Below are 24,441 nucleotides of genomic sequence, written 5' to 3' on the forward strand. Positions count from 1 at the left end.
GAACCACCTGCTTTGTGGTTCACAGTCCAGTGGTGCTCCTATAGCGCCACACCAGGACCACAAAGACTTCATCTCCCATCCATCATACCTGCTGAATTAAACTGTCATCACGTCAGTAAGGTGTTCTCTTCAAATCACTGGTCCCACCATTTGTTTACAGCAATACAACAGTAAAGGCTGGTGGACATGAGCAGGCCTTGAGGTCACTCCCTGCCCCACCCTCAGCAACCCAGAGCTGGATGTGACTGGCAGTGTAGACATCAGTCAGGAGCCCTGGCTCTCATGCGGTATGTGAGTGCTTGGGTGAGTGGAATTGGCAAAGTCCAGGCTCAGTAAGCTGACAGGAGGAAGCCTTCACAGTGGAGGCCTGATCACCAGACTCTTTGTGCTCTTAAAGGAGAGTAATTATAGGCCTGTGAAAAAAGCGAAGCTCTCCCTGAGGAGCTCTTCCTCACACGCTTCCCAAGAGGCAGCAGGGCCATTAAAAATTCCATGATGAAGAGGAAAAACAGCCTGGGAACAGCCAGGAGGCAATAGAGCAAATTAATACACCAGCCCTCCTCGGGGAAAGCTGTGATAAAACAGGAAACACTTCTCTCTTCGCAAAATAAAATTATACCACTAATGATAACATAGTCAGCACACACACAAAAATCGTTCTAATGACGGGTATGAAATTCCCAAGGCTGCCCAGATGCTTTGAAAGAAATCTTTTCCTACTACAAATAAAATGGAACAAGAAAAAGATAAAATTTCCATTAGCAACACTTTTTAATACAGTTATTCGCTTGCCTCTTCCCTGCCACCACCACGCCTCACCACCCCCGCCCGCCTCTGTGCCAGGCTTTTTGTTCAATGGCCCGCTCTCTTCAGAAAGCTCACTGTCCAGTTTTGAACTGATCCATCAGTCTGCCACAAGAGCAGGTGGAAAACTCCATGATTGGCCCCTTCTCAACTGACTCCTTGCTAGGGAGAGACTCCACTATTTCAGAGGAGAGAGACAGCCCGGGGGGCTCACTGTGCCGGAGCAGCATTCCCCCACCATACACACACACTGTTGCCTGTGCGTCCTTAGTGTTAAAGAACGTGAGCCAACACCTCAAAATACGCAACCCAGACACATAAAACAAAAATACGTGCTACACAACAACAACACAAATGTGTCAGCTGCTGTGTGTTGTCGAGGTGATTCCAACTCATAGCAAGCCTATATAGGGTTTCTGAGCCTGTAAATCTTTATGGGGAATAGAATGCCTCATCTTTCTCCCACTAAGCAACTGCTGGATTTGAACTGCTGACCTTGCGGTTAGCAGCCCAATGCGTAACCCACTATGCTACCAGGGCTCCTGATTAACATGCATAGGTTCAATTTAAAACAACACCAAAAAAGGAAGTTAGGAAGAATAAACAAATGTTAAAGTTTTCCATTTCCTTCCTCTACCTGCAAAGAGCTTTCACGCCTGCAGCCAACTGCCTTGGGGATGGCGTCTAGAAGGAAGGGGCGGGATGGCGGCCATTCTCCTTTGCTTCCAGCGCTGGTCTAAAGCCATCAGCTGACGGCACTAGAAGCACAGGCCTGACTTCCTGATGCTTCCAGGTCCAGTCACAAGCACTGCCAAGCAAGAGAGAAGACACTGACGTGGCTAATGAGACACACAAAGACACAGGAAGGTGCCGGCCAGTCCAGGCACAAGACGAGGCTTGTACAGGAAACCAGAAACCCAAAGAGGTGTGAATCCCAAGCTCAGCATAGCACAGCTCTTAGAAGCAGAAGTAAAAGGAAGGCAAAGTCATTCACTTTCAGAGTCTGACACGATGCAGCGTCACTCACAGTCATCCCAAAGGTCTGCATGGCCGTGCATTTAGTCAATATGAAACAAAAAGCTGAAAGTCTGCTTTCCTATATATTAAAATCTTGCGTCTTCCTAAAGAGCTTGAGGACTTGCTAAGAAAAACCCCCATGAGCCTCTCATCTTGAATTAGTAGCTTTCTATCATTGCGGTGATGGTGGCTGGTGGTTGTATGCCACCGAGTCTGTTCCGAACTCACAGAGACCCTGTATGGGGTTTCCGAGACTGTAAATCTTTACGGGAGCAAAATGCCTCATCTTTGTCCCATGGAATGACTGGCAGATTCGAACTGCTGACCTTGTGGTTGGCAGCCCAGCTAGTAATCCACTATGCTACCAGTACTCCTTCCATCACTCCTGTGCATACCTGTATTACACATCACTCTCCGTCATACTGTAATTGTCAATTTCCACACTGATTTTCCCCGGAGAATGTAGGCTCCTTGAAGCTCGTAGCTAAACAAAGAGCCTGGCACGTCGGAAGAAGCCAGCAAATGTTGGACGAAGGAAAGAGTAAAAAACAAGCAGCAGCTACGGCACTAAAGACTAGCCGCTTAACACCATCCCACAATTTCCACTTTCTTAGTAATGCCATTTAGGATCACTTCTTTTCAGAGATTTCCCCCATTAAAACTGTTACTTCTCCAGTAAACAGATGTGGAAATGGGTTGTGGTGCAGAGTTTAGGATCAAAGCCCACAATGGAAGATGGCATTGTATCCAAGTAAGAGTAACTGCTCCATGCAACCTGAACTCCAAATCTACAAACATATCCATTTAAACGCCTATTAGGAAGAAAGAAAAAATCATCAGAACGTAGGAGAGAAATTCACTCTTCTGTGGTCCACATCATTAACTGTTCTTTTGTGCACACGGACCCTACACTAAGGATACTCTCATGAAAAGAATATTCACTCCCCATGTCATTGGGCTCTCCAGAGAATTTATACTGAGAAACAAAAAATGTATTCCGCCAACAAATACATACTAAAGGCCTATTAAAGGCCAGACACTGTTAGGTGCTGGAGCTAGATCAGGCAACAAGGCCAAGTTCCTATACTTATGAAGCTCATGTTCCAGTAAGAGAGACAGAGGGCAAAAGTTAAAAACGGAAAACACTAAGAAACAAGTTCACACAGTGTGTGGTGTGAGCTATAATGGAAGCAACAAGATGGTGAGCAAGGAGGGCTCCTTTAGAGAGTGCAATCTGAGAGGACTTTCCCAAGGAGAGAGCACCTGGGCCCAAAGGAAGGGTGTGAAGGTCCAGAAGCAGGGCAAGAGGTGCTATCTGGGAGGACAAAAGAGAGCTCCCTGCTGTAGTTGTATCTGCCCTGGTGCAGCTGCGGGGCGGGGGGGTGGGGGGGGAATGTAAGTAGAAGTCAGATTACACAGGGCTTTGCAGGTCATGGTGAGGACCATAATAATGTTCTTTGTGATGGGTTCTACTGCAGAATTAACATAAAATAGGAGCCAGGAGACTTGAGATCTAGTCACCCACCAGCCACGTGACACACCACATGGAAGATACTTGAACTCTGGGCTTCAGGTTGCCTCTCTAAAGGATCTATCACCCACAAAGGTGATTGTGAGGACCAATGGGACGCTACACAAACAAAATGCTTTCTCACTTGAAAAGTTATATGAAAAATAAAAATTATTGTCCAGAATAAACAGCCACCGGAGGATGGTTACCTGGCAGAGCAGTGTGCTGGTGAACATCTTCGGTGAGAAGCATCAGCAAGAACATCCAGCGAATAAAGGGGAGAGAGGGGATTAAACTGTAGGAATAAGTAAGATTATTTTAGTAAGGCTAATATCAAAGGGATCGGCTCCTAAAGCGTAACCTGTTAACTGATTACTTTTCCTCTCTGAATATCCAACTCTTTTACCAACCCAAACACAGATACTATTAAACAAAGCCTCATCTATTCAATATGGGAGCATGGCGGCTCCATAGGATAAGCATTGGACTGCAAACCACAAAGTCCATGGTTCGAGCATACCAACTCCTCTGTGGGAGAAAGATGAGGCTTTCTGCTCCTGAGAAGATTTAAAGCCTCGGAAACCCTTAAACAAGGTCACTATGACTTGACGGCACTTAACATCAACAATATTCAATACTGAGTGCCAGAGCTAAACTCACCCACTGCCAATGAGTCCACTTGAACCCACAGCAGCCCTGCAGGACAGAACAGAACCACCCCATGGGGTTTCCAAGGCTGTAGTTTTCATGGAAGCAAATTGCAACATCTTTCTCCTATGGAGTAGTAACTGGTGGGTCTGAACTGCTGGCCTTGCAGTTACCAGCCAAGCGCTTATTCTACAGGACCGCAGCAGGGCTCACTCAGTAAGCTACTAAGGAGTAAATCAAAACTCAAACATTTGAGCAATAGGGCAGCTGAGAAATTTTATCTAGCAGACTTTGTCTATTGTCCAACTATGGTGCAATGTATCAGATTTACTGTCTCTTCCAGCCCTTGCCTTTGTAAACTCCCACCAAATGACTTTTTCCTGATGAGACTGAGTAAGAGAAGGTGGAAAAGATGCTGATGGATTGTATGAATCACTTGTGAGGTGTTAACAGAGTTCATTGTGATTGTAAAAACCTGCAACTCTAATGGGTCTAAAATCTCAGAAGCAGGCGGAAGGGGGCTCGCACGATCATCAAAGAATACGAGCCAGGAGTGGAGTGCATCCTTTGGACCCCAAGATCCCTGAGCACTGAACCTCCTCAACCAGGGACAGAAAGCTGTGACATCAGAGGAGGAGCAGCAGCAGCAGAACCAAAAACCAGAGCACCAGACACAGCTACGGGTGTCTAGCCACAGAGCAAGTACAGCTGAGTGACCTTGGGCAGGAGACTTGCTTGCAGAGAGTAGGGTGCCTCCAGACAGTTAACTGGGGGACCCACAGTTTTGTTTGCTTACCCTCAGAGCTAGAACTGAGTGCTTTCAGGATAAGGTTTATGGTGAACGGTAGGCACTGTGAGCATTTGTCAGCAGCTCTCAGAGAGTTTTACGACATTGCCCAAGCAGAATGAGGCCTGCCTGTGAGCACAGCTGAGGAAGAACTGTGCCCTGAGCATTTCTGTCCCTGAATTATAACCTGTTAACTTCCCTAATGAATCCCATAGCTGTGACTCGGGGGTCCATTCTGTGTGACCACTGCAATGACTTGTCAAACCCAGCTGAGAAGTAGGGAGTGCAGCAGGAGACTATCACTAAGATGAAGCAGCACTCACCAAAATCACACAGCTTGAAACATCAAGGAACACATTGATACCTACTGTCAATATTTTCTTATTTTGTTATGGACTATACATAGCAAAACTTATAATTCAACATACACAGTTCAGTGGCATTGTTCACTCTTTACGTTGTACACCCATTTCCATCTCCTTTTCTGAATTGTTCCTCTCCCACTAACATACTACTTCCCACCTATTCTTTGAGTTGCTGGTGTCCATTGGGTCCCGTACAGACTTTGAAAAAGCACTGCTGCTCAAGGCAGACATTCTTTACCAGTCCCACTAAATTCTTTAAGAAAAAGACTTCAATTGTGAAAGTTCTAGCTAGGACAAGGGACCCCTTGGGGGTAGCTAGGAAGGGTGAGGTTCCGAGGCCTGGATTCCAGGCTAGCTCTTCCCTCTTCTGTTTATAGACTTCAACCTTCAACTTCTCAGCACATGATTCTGATACTGAAATAAACCAAATGCAGATAAGGCTCATTGTGTTTTCTTATTGCAAACATAAAAACTACAAAACAGGTCCTATGAAATAGTTACTTGTTACAAGTAATAAACTACTAATCACAGCTGAGCCTACACGGAAAAATTAGTTTCCGTTCTTAGTCTGTGAGTATCAAATATTCTTGGGTAACTGTCCTCCAAGACAATCGGAAGAGCAGGGTGAACACAGTACCCTTACCTCATGAACACAAGTGGAAATGTGAGGGAAATCAGAAGCCAACGATTTGTTCTTTCTAAAGAAAAGAAAACCAAATGATAAAATAAAAATGATAGAGGCCATCTTACCTGATTCCGTTCTCTCTTCCCCGCTGATGGCAACCAGAAACTAAAGAGAATAACAGAAAAGAAGTGGTAGAAAAATATAGAAGAGAAGATAAAAATGTTAGCATTAAAGAATGAAGACAAAAAAAAATGAGGAAAAGGTAGAATTCGGGGGGAGAAGAAGAGAAGTGTTAAATGTGTATAAACTTTTTAGTTGAAAATAGAGCTCTTCAAAGGAAAGGCCTCATAATGCAATGTTTAAAGACTAGGCAGGTAGAAAAGATCCCCAAGATTACAGAATGACATCAATGGCATGTCAGCTGTGCAGTAACAACAGGCTTCCTAACTCAACAAGGGCATAAATCATGCCACACATCTTGCCTATTTCAGGAAATGAAAAGCTACACCAGGCTGGATGTGTATCAGATCATAACTGGATACTGACCAGGATGTGCACAAGCAACATCTAAGAGCCAACCACGTTAGGAGCCAAGACTGACACAATGAAAGGCAGAATGATTCTCTACAAGCTTTCCAACTGCACTTGCTGTTGTTGTTGTTAAGTGCCCTCGAGTCAGTTCTGACTCATAACGACCCTGAATAGGGTTTCTAAGGAGTGGCTGGTGAGCTTGAACTGCTGACCTTTCAGTTCAAGAAGACCCTGCAGTCCAGCACATTAACCCAAGGTCACATTTCTCACCATTGTTAAGACAGAAGATATTTCCCTAAATGTTGTTGTTAGGTGTGTCTGAGTCAGACCACTGACTCACAATCTTTGCTATTTCAACTCATGACTGAAGCCACTGTGTCAATCCATTTCACTGAGGGGCTTCCACTTTTTCACTGATTATTTAACCACACATGGTACCCATCTCCAGGACCCAGTCTCTCCTGATAACTATGTCTAAAATATGAGGGACAAAGGCTTACCTACTCACTTTTGAAGAGCATTCTAGCTGCACTTCTTCTAAGACAGATTTGTTTTTCTTCTGGCAGTCCATGTACTTTCCAATATTCTTCCCCAGCACCATCATTCAACGACATAAATTCTTCTCTAGTCTTCCTGATTCATTGTCCAGCTTTCACTGCAATATGAGGTGAATGAAAATACCCTAACCTGGTTCAGGTGCACCTGGTTCAGTCTTCAAAGTGACACCTTTGCTCTTTAACACTTTAAAGATGTCTTTTGCAGCAGATTTGATAGTGTAATATGCCATATGATTGACAGTGTAATATGTCATATGATCTCTTGACTGCTGCTTCCATGGGTGTTGATTGTGGATCCAAGTAAAATGAAACCCTTTTCAACTTCAGTATTTTCTGTGTTGATCATGTTGGTGCTGCTTTGGTGCACTGTGAGAATCTGTTTTCTTTATGTTGAGGTATAATCCATACTGAAGTCTGTAATCTTCATCAGTAAATCAAGCAAGGTTGTGTCATCTGTATATTGCAGGCTAATATGCCTTCCTCCAATCCTGATGCCATATTCTTTTTCACATAGTTCAGCTTCTCAGATTATTTGCTCAGCATACAGATTAAATAAACGTGAATAGATACAACCCTGACGCATATCTTTCCTGATTTAAAACTACACAGGATCCTCTTACTCTGTCCAAATAACTGCTTCTTGGTCTATGTACAAATCTCATATGAGCAAAATTAAGTGTTCTGGAATCTCCATTCTTTGTAATGATCTCCATAATTTGTTATGATACACACAGTCAAATGCCTTTGTACAGTCAATAAAACACAGGTAAACATTACTGAAAATTTCTGCTCTCAACCAAGATCTATCTGATATCATCAATGATATCCCTCATTCCAAGTCCTCCTCTCATCTGATAGTTCCCTGTCTATGTATTGCTGCCACTGTTTTTAAATGATCTTTGGCAAAATTTTAATTGCATGTGATATTAATAAGTTAGAAATTTTCTGTATTCTCTTAGATCACCTTTCTTTGGAGTGACACAAATACGGAACTCTGCCAGTCAACTGGTCAGGTAGATGTCTTCCACATTTCTTGACGTAGATGAGTAAATGCTTCCAGCACTGCATCCATTTATTGAAACAGCTCATCTGATAGAGTATCAATTCCTGGAGCCTATTTTTGTCAATGCCTTCAGTTCAGCTGGAACTCCTTCCTTCAACAACATCAGTTCTTGATGATATGCTATTTCCTCAAATGGCTGAATGTCAATCAACTACTTCTGGTCCAACTGTGCATTCTATCTTCTTTGTGGTCTATCCTTCCCGGGGTTCGTTTAGTTTCTTCAATGCTTACCTTCTCATCTTTCTGGATGTTAAGGAAATTTTCCTCCAGCAGCTCTGCGACTATCTCCTCTGTGGTTTCTGTGATTCTTCCTGTTCTGGAACTCAAATCACCTGTAGGTTACTTCTCTTCATGTTGTCCCCCACGACTTTTAGACTTTCTTCAGATATTTTCATTCTTTTTTTTTCTGCTTGCTCTTCTATCTTAGCAGGAGTGAGAAATTTGTTTTCTAGCTCGTTGATTCTGGCTTCCATCCTTTCAAGTCTACTCCTTTGCTTTTTCAGTGTATTGTCCATTGATGATATTTTAATATTAATCATCTGGACCTCTTTTAGCAGGTTTTGAATTGTTTCCAATGCTATTTCAATCTTATTTGATTGTTCCTATAGCACTTTTTTGGCTACTTCCTTAGTTTCCTCAACCTTTCTGTGAAATATTAAGATGCAAGTCAATATAATTCTCCTGAATTCCTTATAGGGCAGTTCCAAAGCCCAATGGAACTCCTTCCAAGGGAAATTCTAGATCTACCTCCAAATCACTTGCTTGAACTGCTCTGTCTGGTTTCTGCACAGGAGCAGAAATTTTCTGTTGCTGCTTAGGTATTGTGTGAATTTATGTTGGTGGATACTTAAGCTCTCTGATTGCCTCCTGGTAAATGTATCAGGAGATGGATTTCTCTTTTCACGTGTCTTACTACTCAACTCAGAGTGAGCTTAGCAGGTGCTAGTTATTTATGTTGTTCTGGTGTACAGCAGGCTGGTATTGGTTCTTGTTCAAATGGTGGGATTTTATAGGGTGTGATTGTAACTTGGCTATACAACCTAAACTGCTGTCTCTTGTTGGGAAAGGCAAAGAGAGAAAGATCCCACCACCACAAGATAAAAGGGGGACCAAAAAAACAGACTGAACACTAAAATACAAAATTGTCAAGAAAGAAAACACAGTAAGTGAAATATAAGACTTTAACACCTTTTTTTTGGCTTCTTTCCTTCAAAGCTTCCTGAGAAATTTCAAGATGTTCTCATTGCACTTATGATGTAACTCCAGGCTATGTTTTTTGGCCTTTTTCCTCCTTTTTTGCCTCTCTCATCTCCTCAAGCCCGTTCAGGTGTTACTCCTAGTAAGACCCACCCCAGGACTGCCCAGACCCGTTTTGGAAGACACTCCCATTTTAAGCTGTTCTGTCGACTCCTCCCCCTTCTTCGATTCTGTGCCCAGCGATCCTTGCATGAATAGTAGAACCTTCCCTGGTGGTGTCCACTCGCTCAGGTATCACCTCTTGTCCCCAGAATGGAGGTGGGTTGTTGTTGTTAAGTGCTGTGGAGTCGGTTCCAACTCATAGCGATCCTGCACAGGGTTTCCCAGGCTGTAAATCTTTATGGTAGCAGAAAGCCTCATCTTTCTCCCATGGAACAGCTGGTAGTTTACGTTGACCTTGAAGTTAGCAGCCCAATTCTAACCACTGTGCTACCAGAGCTCCTGGTCTTACTTGTAGGTGTATGGATATTATCCTATCATTCACAGTGCTGTACGTGAGAATAAATCTTGAAAAATTCTTTATGACAATGGATATGAAACTATTCTTCTTCAATTTGTAATTCCCAGCTAGTAGACCATATGGTTGCTCAAAATAGCCAATACCAGTCCATTTCAGCTCACTAGTGCTTAGGATATCAATATTCAAGTGTTCCGTTTCATATTTTACAACTTCCAGTTTTCCTAGTACTTCACGTATTCCACATTCTGATTACTAATGTCTGTCTGTCTGCATCTGTTTCTCCTCATTTTGAGTTGTGTGCCCAGCAGCAAACGTAGGTCCTTTTCTGAAAGCTTGATTCCATCCACATTCCATAAAGTCGACTCTACTCTGACGGGGCATCACTTCCCCAGTCATATTTTCAGTGCCTTCCAAAAATGGAAAGGAACCTCTAAGGTGGTACAAACAGTTAATGCTTTTAAACTGCATACCAAAAGGTTGGCGGGTCAAGTCCACCCAGAAGTAACCTCCGAAGACAGGTCTGGTGATCTACTTCCAAAACATGAGCCACTAAAAGCCCTGTGGAGTCCAAAAGGACTCTGATAGACAGAGGCTCATTACTAGCAGTCAGATTCAACTTTAATGATAACTTGCTTTTTTAATGGGAAAAGCATATAGACAATATAGAGGCAACTGTCCATTTAAAACAAATTGTTTTTTAAGAGACAGAAAAGTGAGCTTATAATATTACATCATTGTTGGAAACAACTTTTATAATGTAATACCTATAGATATAAAGGCGTTCTGGTGTGGCGCTGTGGGTTAATACGCTGGACTGCAAAATCGGTTTGAACTGCAGTGTTGGCGGTTCAAGCTCAGCAGCTGTTCCTCGGAAACACAATACAGGGTCACTATGAGTCGGAACTGACTCGACAGCACTTAACAACAACAACAGATATAAAAAAAGCAAAAATATCAAGAAAACATTTGTCTAGAAATGTAGACCAAATTACTGCATGAGCTTAATGTGTTAGTCATGTTAACTGTTTCTTTAGAATTTTCTCTCTCAGCAATAAAGTATAATTTCTAGGTTGCTTCAGAAAACTTCCCTTGCTGCCTCCCAAGAATCCAGTAAGACATGTAAGTATTTAAGTACTTACTCTTTCTGCCGAGGGTCACTAATGATGTGGCCTATCCTCTCAGTACCCAAAGTACTTAGGCTTGTCTCCTGAAAAGACAAGGAAGACGAGACTATCATCCAACCACAAAAACAAAGTCCAATCTGTAGCAAGTTATTCTTTCCCAAACTGTGCCAGCTGAGGCACCCTCAAAGGCACATTCCCAAAATCAGTCTTAAAATTTAACAGCTATTGTGTCCCTTTTTATGCAGAGATACCTTAAATGTATTTACATGTTGTTGTTAAGTGCTGGTGAGTCAGTTGTGACTCCTAACAACCCTGATCCAAGGCTGTAAATCTTTTGGAGAGCAGAAAGCCTCATCTTTCTCCCTGGGAACAGATGGTAGCCAGTGCTCTTCCTACAGAGCAACTACACGGCCCTATTATCTTAGCTTAGTCTTATTTTTTTGCTAACGATCAAAAAGTCATTATAAGCATTGTCCTGTAATTAATACACAGGAATTTAAAAAAAAAAAAAAAGCTAAAACAACTACCAGCAGCCAACTGTCACAGGTCAGCATACCAAGCTCCCTACAGCTCTGCCGTTCCAGCCCCAACAGCCTTCCTACCAAACACTGATTGAGTAAGCACCCAGTATCTGCTGATTAAATAACACACTTCAAAGGTCTTTGGTGAATTAAAAAAATAATCACCAAACTTGTGTTTTGTCCCTTAAATACCTTTTTGATGAAATAAAATAGAAGTTTATACAAACTGATTCTTAAATTTGGGATCCTCGCGACTGTAATATGAACACCACTACACTATTCTGAAATTACTCCTCTCCAGAAAGTTAGAAACTGAATACTTACAGTAAATCTGAGTGCCTGGGAAAGCACACCAACACATACGTGAATACGAGTTACCCACACGTGAGAAAGTGCTTAGGACCCAGGTCACAGGCAGGCACGTCAAGAACATCAAGCCTGTTACTTACACATGTCTGCTGCTACGAAAATGTCATTTGTCAATGGCAAATGATTTTTCTTTTAATGTCTATGAATTAACCTTTTAGAATATACATTTAGCACAACAACTGGTTACGTAAAATTAATTTCATGTCAGCTTCTGGGTGGGAGTGGCTTCCCATTTTGTATTGTTCATGTTCTTCATCCCTTACGGCCAAACCTCCTGGTCACAGGCAGACATGGTAGAGGTGCCAAGGGGAAAGATGGGTGAAAAATGAGCTATTTGTTACAGCAGGAAAATTATTAACTTAAAGTGCCGTAATGTTTAAATTTACAGTTTATTACTGTGTAAATTACAAGCAGTACTTTGCGTAATTAGCAGCTCGCTGGCAGGGAGCTGTGAATGAAACTCATTATTTATGATTATAATTTAGAAAAAGAGAAGAGAGATGAGGGGGAGGGAGAGGAGGGGGGCAGAGCCATGACCTCTGCTAGAAATGACAAATATCCCTTTAAGGTGATGAAGATGAATTAAACAAGTAAATATTATCTTATTCATTTGAAATCATTAGAGGCATGTCCAACAGGCCCTAGGCTCTTCCAGGCAAGTTTAAAAAGGGAGCCTTCAAGAGGAACTGATTTACTTCCATAGAAGCGGAAGGCTCTTACTTTATAGGAGTTAAAACAAAGTAAAACAGGCTGGGAGAACATCATCTGCCAAGCCTACCCAATAAAGATGTAAATAAAACCATTCTGGTGCTCCACTCCCCACCTCCTGATTCACCAATCCCAGGTACTCCTCAGCTGTCCTATTAGGGATGACCTGCCAGTACAGCAAAAATAGCATTTTACTATTTGTAAAGTGAGTTTCCAAAAGGAACATAGTGTCAGTGTTCCAAAACTCAAATGTCTTTCTAGTTGGGGATTTGGATTTTAATCTAAAGAGTCAAGGCTCTGAGTTCACCCGAAAATCAACAGCATTTCTTTTGCATATATAAACCTTGAGAAAACAGTTCCCTGGTTATTAAACTATAAAATAGTGGCTCCTCACAGGCAGTCAGCCTGTGGTGCTAGCCACTGAATCTTTGGCTTGGCACAGAGCCTGCCACACAGTAGGTACTCTACATGCTTACTGGTGAACACGAAGAGCAATGTGCTCAAATGCCTCTCTCTCCCTCCCTTACTCTTTCTGCCCACCACCATTTCTTGAACTGACGATGAGCCCTATCCTTACCCTATTTCTCCATCTCAGTGCTAGAGCAAAAATAAAAGGGAAGCCTGGGTTCAAATCTCTACTCCAACTCTTCTAGCTGGGCAATAGCAGGCATTCTTTCTGTGAAGCTATGTTTTCCTCATCTGCTAAAAGGGATTATTACCTTTTAATAAGGTGGCTGGAAGAATTAAATGAGCAGATACACAAAGTGCCTAGCACATTCCCTCGCAAAGGCAAAACTGAGCCCTGGTAGCGATATGATTACAACCTGGGCTGCTAACGTCAAGTGCAATAGTTCAAGTCTACCAGTCACTCCTTGGGAGAAAGATGAGGCTTTCTACTCCTGTAAAGATGTACAGCCTGGGAAATCCTATACAGGGTCACTGTGAGTTAGAATCCACTAGGTAACACTCAGCCACTGCCTACGTTCCTACCCCATGGTCAAGGAGGGACTCTTGACATTTTGTTTTTGTTTTTAAATTCTAGGATGAAAAGAACAAAGAATTGAACAAAGAGGCATTTATGAATTCAGGAGGGGACATAAAAAAGCCAAAAGTATTGTAACTTCATTAAAATAATGAGATTAATAAAAAATACAGAACAGTGGTCAGGCCTGTAGATTTATAAGCAATTGACACTGTAAGAGTGTCTGATTGATTAAAACTTACGTATGAATTAAGCCTCATCTTTCATGTGTACATCAATTCATTCCCTACATGACGTTCACTCTCATGAAGCTACAAACATTCCAGTTTGCTTAACTAACTCCATGGTATTTTGCAGCCCCTTTGATTAGCAACAGGGCACACCATCCCAGAAGGAGTATTCGCTTCCCACTGAGCCTAGTAAACAGTGAGCGCTCTCACCTTCCCACAAAGCCTTCTTCGCCCCTTCCTGAGGCAGCGGGCTGCAGCTCCAGGCAGACGATTGAAGCGCGCATGGTACCCTAACAGGAAAGAAGAAAAGCTCTGGTTACCAAATCAGAAAATTCATAAGCAAACATCTGCTTCTAGCACATGGAAGGTCTTACCACCAAAACTGTACTAGTTGTGGTTGTCAGGTCCTGTCAAATCAGTTCCAACTCAAAGCGACCCAATGCACAACAAAATGAAACACTGCCTGGTCTCTTGCCATGCTTGAGCCCACTGCTGCTGCCGCTGTGTACTAGAGTGAGCCTTAGACTAGCATCACTGGGCTACCTACCAAAGATTTATTATTCCCATGTCTTCATCACTAGCAGTATAATCTTAGGTCATTTGACATAAGCATCTTCATTTACCAAACAAGGGGAATCACTTGCTCCGTCCTATCTTGTATGCATGTTTTGGTGACCAAATGAAATAGCATAAGGAAGGCACTTTTTCAAATGAAAGCACCCATGAATTTAAGGCATTATTGATGGCTTCTAATTTTAATTATCTATTTCTAGTATTCTCTGTTTTCACCCCAGATCCACCTGATGTCAATAATGATAACCCTAGTTCCAAGTCTTCTGAATTCAGTTTGTATTTCTGCCAGCTCCATGTAGATATATTGCTGTAATCATTTTTTAATTATCTTCAGCAAAAATTTACTTGCATGTGGTAATTAAGAATATGACTCAATTATTTCCACATTCCACTGGGTCACCTTTCGGGTAGGCACAAATATGGATCTCTTCCAACTGGTTGACCAGGTAGCTGTGTGCCAAATTTCTTGGCATCAAAAAGCACCTGCAGCTTTGCATCTGTTGAAATGTCTCAACTGATATTTCATCAATTCCCAGAGACTTGTTTTTCACCAATACCTCAGTGCAGCTTGGAATAGCTTTCCCCACTGAAGAGTTTTCACCATGTCTAGACTGGTCTGGTAAAAGGAGATGGGGATAGGATTCTCTTGATTCAATATTGAGTAATTATTATCATGACTAACTGCGATTGTCATAACTGTAAAGGTAGAAGTTTTGTAACATAAAGGGGGAATAGTTTATCTTATATTCCAGGAACAGAGAACCCTAAGACCATCAAGGGAGAAGAGCACAAGCAGAATGTGGGACCCTATCCAGAGAAACAGCAACACCAGAGATGGAGGCAGAGATGAGGACATGGAGAGAGGGAGCAGCTGAGGACTCCAGACTTATGGAAAGAGAAAGGCTGTGTGCTGGATGGAGGCTTGCAGAATGTGCCCTTTGCTGGTTTAAATAATTCTATATTCCTGAGTGATTCTGTGTACATAAAAAAAAAACAACTAAGGGAATAGAAACAAATATTGTTAAATGATGATGCATGGAGGGGATTGTGATCATTGCAATGAACAAAATATGACAGGATGAATGCAAAACCAAGGTTCTCCCAATGTAAATGGTCACTCAACTCTCAATAAAAGCTTCAAAAATATAGTCAGGTTTTCTTTATTTTTGTCAAACTTTATATTGGTTGGACTCTAATAAATGCAGGCTAATCACATCACAGGAATGGGATAAGCACTGGACTGCTAACAACAAGGTCAGCAGTTTGAGCCCACAAACTGCTCCATGGCAGACAGATGAGGCTTTCTGCTCCCACAAAGATTTACAGACTCAGAAATCTTATACAGGGTCACTGTGAGTCTGAACCAACTTGATGGCATTTAGTAACAATAATTTAAATTATGTTTATTCCACACCAAGCTAAACCCACTGCCCTCTCATTGATTCTGACTCATAGTGACTCTCTATAGGGTTTCTGAAACTAAAGTCTTTACGGGAGCAGACAGCCTCATCTTTCTCCCGTGGAGGAGCTAGTGGGTTTGAAGTGCCTTTCAGTAAGCAGCCCAATATCTAACCCACAGAACCACCAGAGCTCTTTATGTGTTCACTGCTGGTGGTAGTGGTGTGCCGTGGAGTTACTTCTGACTCACAGTGACCCTGTATAGGGTTTCCAAGGCTGTAAATCTTTCTCCTGCTATGTGTTCACTACTACTTCCAAAAACATCCTAATTCATAAAATAATGAAAAAATTAGCTCAGGGAACCTGAATGCAGTTATTTTTAGACCAAGCACCAAAACTCCCTTATATTTCTATTTCCCTAAAGTTTCAATTTCCCAAGCCTGCCAAAGTTAGCTCCTCCTAAATTCCACTACTTGGCAAGCCCACCACAGTTAGTCTCTCTTAAACTCTACCTCCAGTAAGCCCTCATAAAAGTCCTCAGCCTGTGCAGAAGAGTGCTTCTCACTGTGGTCAGCAAGCCCCTCCCAGCTCTGTCTTGAATCAACCTGTCTTTGCTGTTGAGCCGCACTCTCTGTGTCTCGTTTCTCTATTGACTCTAACAACAGCATTATAGTATAATCTCATTTTTGTAACTAACCCTGCATAGGGTTGCTATAAGTCAGAACCAACTGAATGGCACTTACCAACAAATAATTGTATAGATTGCACCTCAATATAAAAAAACAAAACTCCTTACCACTGGTCAGTGAATGCCATCAAGATAAATGGAGAAAAAGATTGAAGTTGTCAAAAACTTCATTTTGCTTGGATTAACAATCAGCACTCATGGAAGTAGCAGTGAAGAAATCAAACGGTGTAGTTCATTGAGCAAAACCACTGTATAAGACCTCTTGAAGGTGTTTAAGAGCAAAGATTCCAAGCAATGGTATTTTAAATTGCCTCATATGCACGCGACAGTTGGACATTGAATAAGGAAGACGGTCGGAGAACTGATGCGTGTGAGTTGTGGTGTGGGAGACTGCTGACAGGGCCACAGCGTGTCTAAAGAACAAAGAAAGTGGTGTTGGAAGAAGCACAGGTCAAATGTTTCTTAGAAGCCAGGATGATGAAACTATCTTTCATACTGGACAAGGTATCAGTGAGGACCAGTCCCTGGAGAAGGAAATCATGCTTAGTAAAATGGAAGGTCAGCAAAAAAGAGGAAGACCTCCAAGAGAGGGACTGGCACAGTGGTAGTAGCAAAAGGCTCCAGCATTTATGACAATGGCACAGCACCAGGCAGTGTCACTCAATCAGAACTGACTTAATGGCACCTGAAAACAACCAATGTTCTACAGGAGACCTGACAATGTAGTGGGTTACACGTTGGGCAGCTAACTGCAAGGTCAGCTGATCAAATCCACAAACCACTGTGTATGATAAAGATGAGGTTTTCTGCTCCTGTAAAAATTTCTAGCCTCAGAAACCCCATACAGGGTGGCTGTGAGTTAGAACCAACTCCATGGCACACACAACAACCTAAGTGTTCTAAGGAACCCTGGTGGTGCAGTGTTTAAGCATCCAGCTGCTAACCAAAAGATTAGCAGTTGAAACCCACCAACTACCGCACAGAAGAAAGATGCAGCAGTCTTGGAAATTCTATGGACGTTTTACTAAGTCCTCTAGTCACTATGAGTCAGAATGGACTAGACAGCAAAGGGTTTCCTGTTTGGGTTTTTTTTGTGTGTGTGTGTTTGGATGTGTTTGGATCACAGACAAAGCACTAGAGGAATCCATACAGAAATGCTATCAATGGAATTGTCACTGACATTGACACACAGAGCTGACATTTGAAATGTCTTCTTCTTGCTAATCTCAGTTATTGAGATATATCTGAAGAGGTCCATAGAGAACTTTAGAAACCTTCATGGAAATGTTTAATGAAAACCATGTGCTTCAAAACAGGCACCAAGTCTTCACCAAGAACCAACTGCTTTGAAAAGGCAATAGCACACCTTTCAAACAGCCAAATCTATCCTAACAAAATCCTATATGATAAGAGTTTATAGCTCTTAGTGTAAAAAAAAAAGAAGAAAGAAAGCCTCTGACAGTTTTGCTCAACTCACAAATCACACATGACAGCCCTGACGTCCCCGGAAAATGAAGGGACTCTGTCACAGCCACCTTGTCTGGCAGACAGGACCAGGGACAAGCTGGTCACATTTCCACCCCCTGTACTGCATAATGGAAGGGAGAACAAAGAGAAAGACTATATGTTTATGTTAAAGCATTTAATAATAGAATTATTAAAATCATTTGAAGAAATATTTTTAAGTCATCCATTAAAAAACTGTCATTATATAGATCAATGGAACAGAATTGAGAATCCAGAAATTAACTCATTCACATACAGCCAAATGATCTTCAAAGGCCCAAAGTACACGGAATGGGGAGGAGACAGTCTCTTCAACAGATGGTGCTGGCATAACCGGAAATCGATATGCGAAAGAATGAAACAAGACCTTTACCTCACGCCATATATAAAAACCAACTCAACATGTATTAAAGATGTAAATGTAAATTCCAGATCTATAAAAGTCATCAATGAAAAAAACTGGGACAAATTTAAGGACTCAAACACTGTGCAGACATAAGCCCTGTTTGTGCGAGAATTGCGACAAACAGAAGACAACAAAATAGATGATTGGGACATAATAAAATTAGAAAGCTATGAGCATCAAAAGATTTCACCAAAAGAGTAAAAAGGGAACTAACAGAATGGGAAAAAAATCATTTGCAACGACATATCAGATTAATCTCTAAAATACATAGGAAACTACAACACTTCTACAAGAAAAAGACAAATAACCCAATTAAAAAATGGGCACAGGAAATGAACAGACATTTCACCAAGCAAAACATTCAGGCAGCCAGCAAACATATGAAGAAATGTTCATGATCATTAGTCACTGCTGTTGTTGTTATTAAGTGCTATATATAGTCGATTCCGATCCATAGCAATCCTGCATAGGGTTTCCAAGGAGCAGCTGGTGAGCTTGAATCACTAATCTTGCAGTTCAAATGACTTTGCAGTCTGACACATTAGCCCATAGTGCCACACCAGGACTCCTTGTTCTTGTTGTTGTTGTTAGGTGCCATCGAGTCGGTACCAACCCATAGCGACCTTAAATGCACAGCAGAATGAAACCCTGCCCGATCCTGGGCCAACCTCACTACTGTTGTCACGCTTGAGTCCATCGTTGCTGCCATTTGGCCAATCCATCTTGTTGGGGGTCTTCCTCTTTTTCTCTGACCCTCCACCTTACCAAACATGAATGATACCCTTCTCCAACAACTGGTACCTCCTGATAATATGTCCGAAGTATGAAAGACAAAGTTTGGCCATCTTGGCCTCCAAGGAGCACTCTGGCAGCATGTCTTCCAACACAGATCTGTTGGTTCTTTTGGCAGTCCATGGCACTTTTAATATTCTCCTCCAACACCATAACTTAAAAGCATCAATTCTTCTATGGTCTTCCTTATTCACTGTCCAGCTTTCACATGCATATGACGTTATTGAATATACCATGGCTTGGGTCAGGCGCACCTTAGTCCTCATGCGGACATCTTTGCTCTTCAACACTTTAAAAAGGTCTTGTGCAGTAAGCAGATTTGCCTGATGCGATAAGTTGTTTGATTTCTTGACTGCTGCTTCCGTGAGTGTTAATAGTTGATCCAAGAAGAATGAAGTCCTTGACAACGTCAATCTTTTCTCCGCTGATAAGAATGTTGTTTATTGGTCCAGTGGTAAGGATTTTTATTTTCTTTACATTGAGATGTAATCCATACCGAAGGCTGTGCTCTTTGATCTTCATCAGTAAATGTTTTAAGTCCTCTTCACTTTCAGGAAGCAAGTTAGTATCACCTGCATATCAGGTTGTTAATGAGTCTTCCTCCAATCCTGATGCCACATTTTTCTTCATAGAACCCAGCATCTTGGATTATTTGCTCAACATACAGGTTGAATAAGTATGGTGAAAGAATTCAACCTTGTTGCACACCTTTCTTCATTTTAAACCATTCAGTGTTCCCAAGTTCTGTTCGAACAACTGCCTGTTGGTCCATGTACAGATTCATGAGCACAATTAAGTGTTCTGAAATATTCATACTTCGTAATGTTGTCCATAGCAAGACTCCTCAGAGAAATGCAAATCAAAACAACAATGAGATATCATCTCACACCAGCAATTAACTGTGAAGTTCAAAAAAACAGAGGACAATAAATGCTGCTAAGGATGTGGAGACACTGGGACCCTCCTACACTGCTGGTGGGAATGCAAAATAGTCCAACCACTCTGGAAAACAGTATAGCGCTTCCTCAGAAAACTAGAAATACACATACCTTATGACCCAGCAATTCCTCTACTTTGTATATATCCACAAGAAATACGAGCCAGAACACAAGCAGATATATGCACAACAATGTTTATCACAGCACCACTCACAACAGCAAAAAGATGGAGACAGCCTAAGTGCCCATCAATGGAAGAATGGATAAATAAACTTTGGTGCAAACATATAAGGGAATACTATGCTACCTTGAAGAATAACAATGAAATTAGTCACAAAAGGACAAATATTGCATGAGAACATTATTGTAAAAGCTTAAGAAAAGATACCCATACTAAAAGAAAAGAAAAGAAAAAAAAAAAATCCATCATTATAGCTTGTATGTGAATGATCTTACTGGAATCTGTTCTCTTCCAGGATGCAATCCTTCAGACTCTCGTTGGGTCCTACTAACACATCCACTTCACAGCAGTTTCATCAGAGACATACCGAGAGGCTTCCTATAATCTGGCACAAATGGCCCTGGACAGCTGAAGAAATATGCTGCTTATATACAAAGGGGCTTCAAAAAGTTCAAGAAATAAATGAAATGAATAATGGAATTTTTCCACAAACGTTTTGAAGTTCCCCTGTACATCCAGGAGTTGGTTTCTGTGGGAACGGGAAGAACCTCAAACTTTGAGGCTCACTCTTGACTCCTCTAGGAGAATCCCTGGGCTAGCCCAAACTGCAGAAAGCTAGTGTGTCCTTCAAGGTGTGAGTGTGCTGGCCAAGGGCTACTTCTTCTCCCCAAAGAGATGTTTTAAAAAGCATAACGTATACTTGGGACCCCGTAGAACTTACCTCTTTGAGCTGGTCGAGAAGGTAAAAGGAACGTGGAATCAGAAAGTTTATCCAGTCCAGAGTCCATCCTTTCTACTTCAGAGCAACGCTCAGGTGCCCACTTGGGCAGCAGATTAGGGACAGTGAATCCTGGGACACATTCTCCTTCATAGAACCAATCACTCTGTTCATCATCCCCTAAAATAAAGACATCACATCATGGGCTAGCTTTTTTTTTTTTTTTAATAGTATTTTATTGTACTTTCAATGATGGTTTTACATAGCAGTCTAGGTTCCCATTAAACTCTTTCAACACCAGTTGTTCCATAACACTGGGTACATTCTTCACAATATGAGGGGGGTTTCACAGAAAATCCCGTATCTTTCCATTCCATTTTGCTATGAGCTTTTTGAAGCCCACTTGTATGTGAAAAATCTCATTATTTCCAGCCTGCTTGTTCCATTCCCATTCATCTCATTTCCCTGCCCCCTTACCCTCTCATCTTTGTTCTACAGTAACTGGTGACTATTTAGTCTCATACAGGCGATTTCTTGTAAAGGCACAGAGTACTCATCGATGGTGCTCATTATTTATTTATTTTAGCCAGTTTGTTATTTAGCTGTCAGGTATGACATCAGAGTTCATTTTCTATCAGGCTTTGAAAAGTATGTCAGGGCAATAGTCTCGGGGGTCCTTTGGTCTCAAAGACCCCAGGGTCTATTTTGGGGAGTTTTTAGTTTGCTTGCTTGCTTGTTTTTCAGGATTTTGAGGTTCTCTTCCATGTTTTTCTCCCTTTCTATCATATCAAGCTCCATCCATGTGGCTCTGAGTAGAATGGTCAAGTCATGGTAACTGGGCACGAGCTAGTTCTTCAGTCTCAGGGTGGATGAAACCATGGCTCCATAAACTGAACTTTTACTATCCTCATGAAAAAACCAAATGAGAAGGTGGGTTCTCAGCACTGTCATTTGGGTTATTTTTGTTGTGGTTTTTTTTAAAAAAAAACAAACAAAAAAAAAAAAAAAAAAAAATGTTTTCACCATTCTTGATTATACTGTATGTGTCACTGGACTCCTTTTAATAGTAAAAATCAATAAAGCTACCATTTAAAAAGCCTTAGAACAAACCAGGATGCAAACTAAAATGAAAAACAATGAAGCTAGGATGTAAACCCAAAGTCTGACAAACCCCCAAAATTTGAGTCTCTCCCAACACTAAACTACCTCCCATATACCATCATCAGTAGCATAAACGAACTTGGGGGTTCAAAATCCATTTATGTTTCGCAATCTGAACTAGCTGTTCCTGAAGAATTTCTTACTTTTCATTTGTTTTCATACTAGGTGAATAAAGAATGGATGCCTGTATCTCCTTTTTTCCTCAGTATTTCATTATTGGGACAGAAAATCACCAGGGCGCTAGCAATTCTATCAGGGAAAATCCCACCACAGAGACAGACAATTCAATTCCCCAAGGCTTGTCAAGAAGTTAAACCATTTACCTAAGGCCATATTGCTCATTAATGACAAAGATGAGACCCACACCCACACAGCCAGGCTCTTATTTCAAACTTCTTTCTCTTGGCTACAATAGAAACTGAGTAGGAGCTCAGTTTCTACTATCGTTTATTTCTGCCAACATAGAATTTGTCTGCCACTCTACCTCCTTTCAAAAGAGCAAGGATTCTGAAACTTACTACAGGACTATCGACAAGGTCCACAGTACATTTCTTCTCCAAAGCATACTGAATCCTAGGGAGGCTGCTCGTGATGTGCCAATCAGCTGAAGGATCAGATTCCTGGGCCACTTACACCCAGGATAATACTAACTTTTAAATCACTGTGGGACTGGTGTAGTTGTATGCCACCAAGTCAGTTCCAACTCACAGCAACCCTGTATAGGGTTTCCAAAGCTGAAAATCTTTACAGGAGCAGAAAGTACCTTCTTTCTCCCAAGGAGCAACTGATACATTGGAACTGCTAGCCTTGTAGTTAGCAGCCCAGCTCACAATCCACTACATTACCGGGGCTCCTTTTTAAATCACAGCAGAATCTCCCAAACAGCAATGGAAGCTGAGTTCCATGTACCGGTGAATAGCAGCATTACCAACTAAAGAAGTTATTCAAATGTCCCCCTTATACAAATATACCGCAAACAGCTGCATCTCTAGCACAGTGGTTCTCAAACTTCAGCCTGCATCAGAAACTCCAGCTGTTGCTAAGTGCATTCCAACTCACAGCGACCCTACAGAGGAGACTGCTTCATTTAAATGCAATAGATCACCAGGTCTTTCCTCTCACTGAGCAGCTAGTGGGCTCAAACCACCCACCTTTCTGTTAGCAGTCAGCCACTTAACCACTGTGCCACAAAGACTCCTTACAGACTTGTTAAAACACGGATGGCTGGACCCTACCCCTAAAATTTCTGACTCAACAGGCCTGGGACAGGACTAAAATTCTGCATTTCTATCAAGTCTCCTAGTGATACCACGCTGCTCTTGGAACCAGATTTGAGAGCCACTTGTAGCGTTGTGGGATACTGCACTCGACCTCAAGGTTGGGTTGAACTGCAAGGTCAGTGGTTCAAATTCACCATCCACTCCTTGGAATCCCTATACAGGGTCGCTATGAGTCAGAACTGACATGACAGCACTTAACCACTCTAAAAGCAGAGTCCTGGTGTGGCACTGCAGGATAAACACTGGACTGTAAGGTTGACCTGAACTGTAAGGTCGGTGGTTCAAATCCACCAGTCCCTCCTTGGAAACCCTATACAGGGCCACTATGAGTGTCTGGATGGCACGTAACAAGAACCCTAAAAGCATCTCACCAAACCAGGTATGTAGATGAACTAAAATTAGGGTTAGTATAAATGATGATTAGTTTCTCAGCACTACCACATATGGATACCTTTCTTATGCACAAGCATGCTTAGGCTATTTATGAAAACAGCATACTGAGGCACCTCGTGTTCACAAATGCTGTTAATGGGTACTCATACAGACTCCAGTGGCATTTTTTTGGTTCTCAAGTACTCACTCAGGACTTTTAATAATGCATAAAGGGGCTGACTGAATGGGACGGGACCTTAGGAGATCATCTAGACCGGCAGTCGGCAGCCGGCAGCCTAATATAGCAGTTACTCAAAAGGGTGCTGCCAGGGAATAAGGAAGGGCTGAGGGGACCTGGCTCCTGACCACCAGCCCTTCTAGTATCTTGAGTTAGTCAAAACAGGTCTCACTATTTCATAATGAAAGTTGTTGCTGCTGTGAAGTGCCGTTAAGCCAGTTCAGATTCAGACTCAGAGACCCTGTATAGCATTTCTGAGGAATAACCTTGAGGTTAGCAGTCTCCAGTGCTTTGAAAACTACTTGTAGCCTTGTGGGATACTGCACTCAACATGCCACACCAGGACTCCTATAATTATAAAGTAGGAGCTCTGGTAGCGTAGTGGTTACGAATCGGGCTGCGAACCTTAAGGTTAGCGGTTCGAAACTACCAGCCGCTCCGCGGGAGAAAGATGAGGCTTTCTACTCCCGTAAAGATTTACACCCTCGGAAACCCTGTATAGGGTCGCTATGGGTCGGAAACGACTCGACAGCACTTAACAACAACAACAACAACATGTAAAAATTTGTTTGGAAAGAGAAGTTTCCTCTTAAATTTTGAGAGCTCGCAAGATGCCAGGCAATGTTTTAAGT

General features: G+C 42.0%; 1 protein-coding gene across 1 annotated transcript in view; it reads right to left on the bottom strand.

Moving 5' to 3' along the window:
- The window catches only part of GPATCH2L (G patch domain containing 2-like), an 89,877-nt gene that overhangs the window by 30,424 nt on the left and 35,012 nt on the right, over window positions 1–24,441 (bottom strand). The window contains exons 3-7 of the mRNA XM_006864782.1: window positions 20,762–20,938; window positions 13,769–13,848; window positions 10,764–10,831; window positions 5,882–5,921; window positions 3,541–3,626 (exon numbers count right to left, since the gene is read on the bottom strand). Coding sequence (XP_006864844.1) covers window positions 3,541–3,626; window positions 5,882–5,921; window positions 10,764–10,831; window positions 13,769–13,848; window positions 20,762–20,938 — 451 coding nt within the window. The remainder of the gene's footprint in view (window positions 1–3,540; window positions 3,627–5,881; window positions 5,922–10,763; window positions 10,832–13,768; window positions 13,849–20,761; window positions 20,939–24,441) is intronic.

The sequence above is a fragment of the Chrysochloris asiatica genome, unplaced genomic scaffold (genome assembly GCF_000296735.1).
Source record: "Chrysochloris asiatica unplaced genomic scaffold, ChrAsi1.0 scaffold00070, whole genome shotgun sequence".
Taxonomy (NCBI): Eukaryota; Metazoa; Chordata; class Mammalia; order Afrosoricida; family Chrysochloridae; genus Chrysochloris; species Chrysochloris asiatica.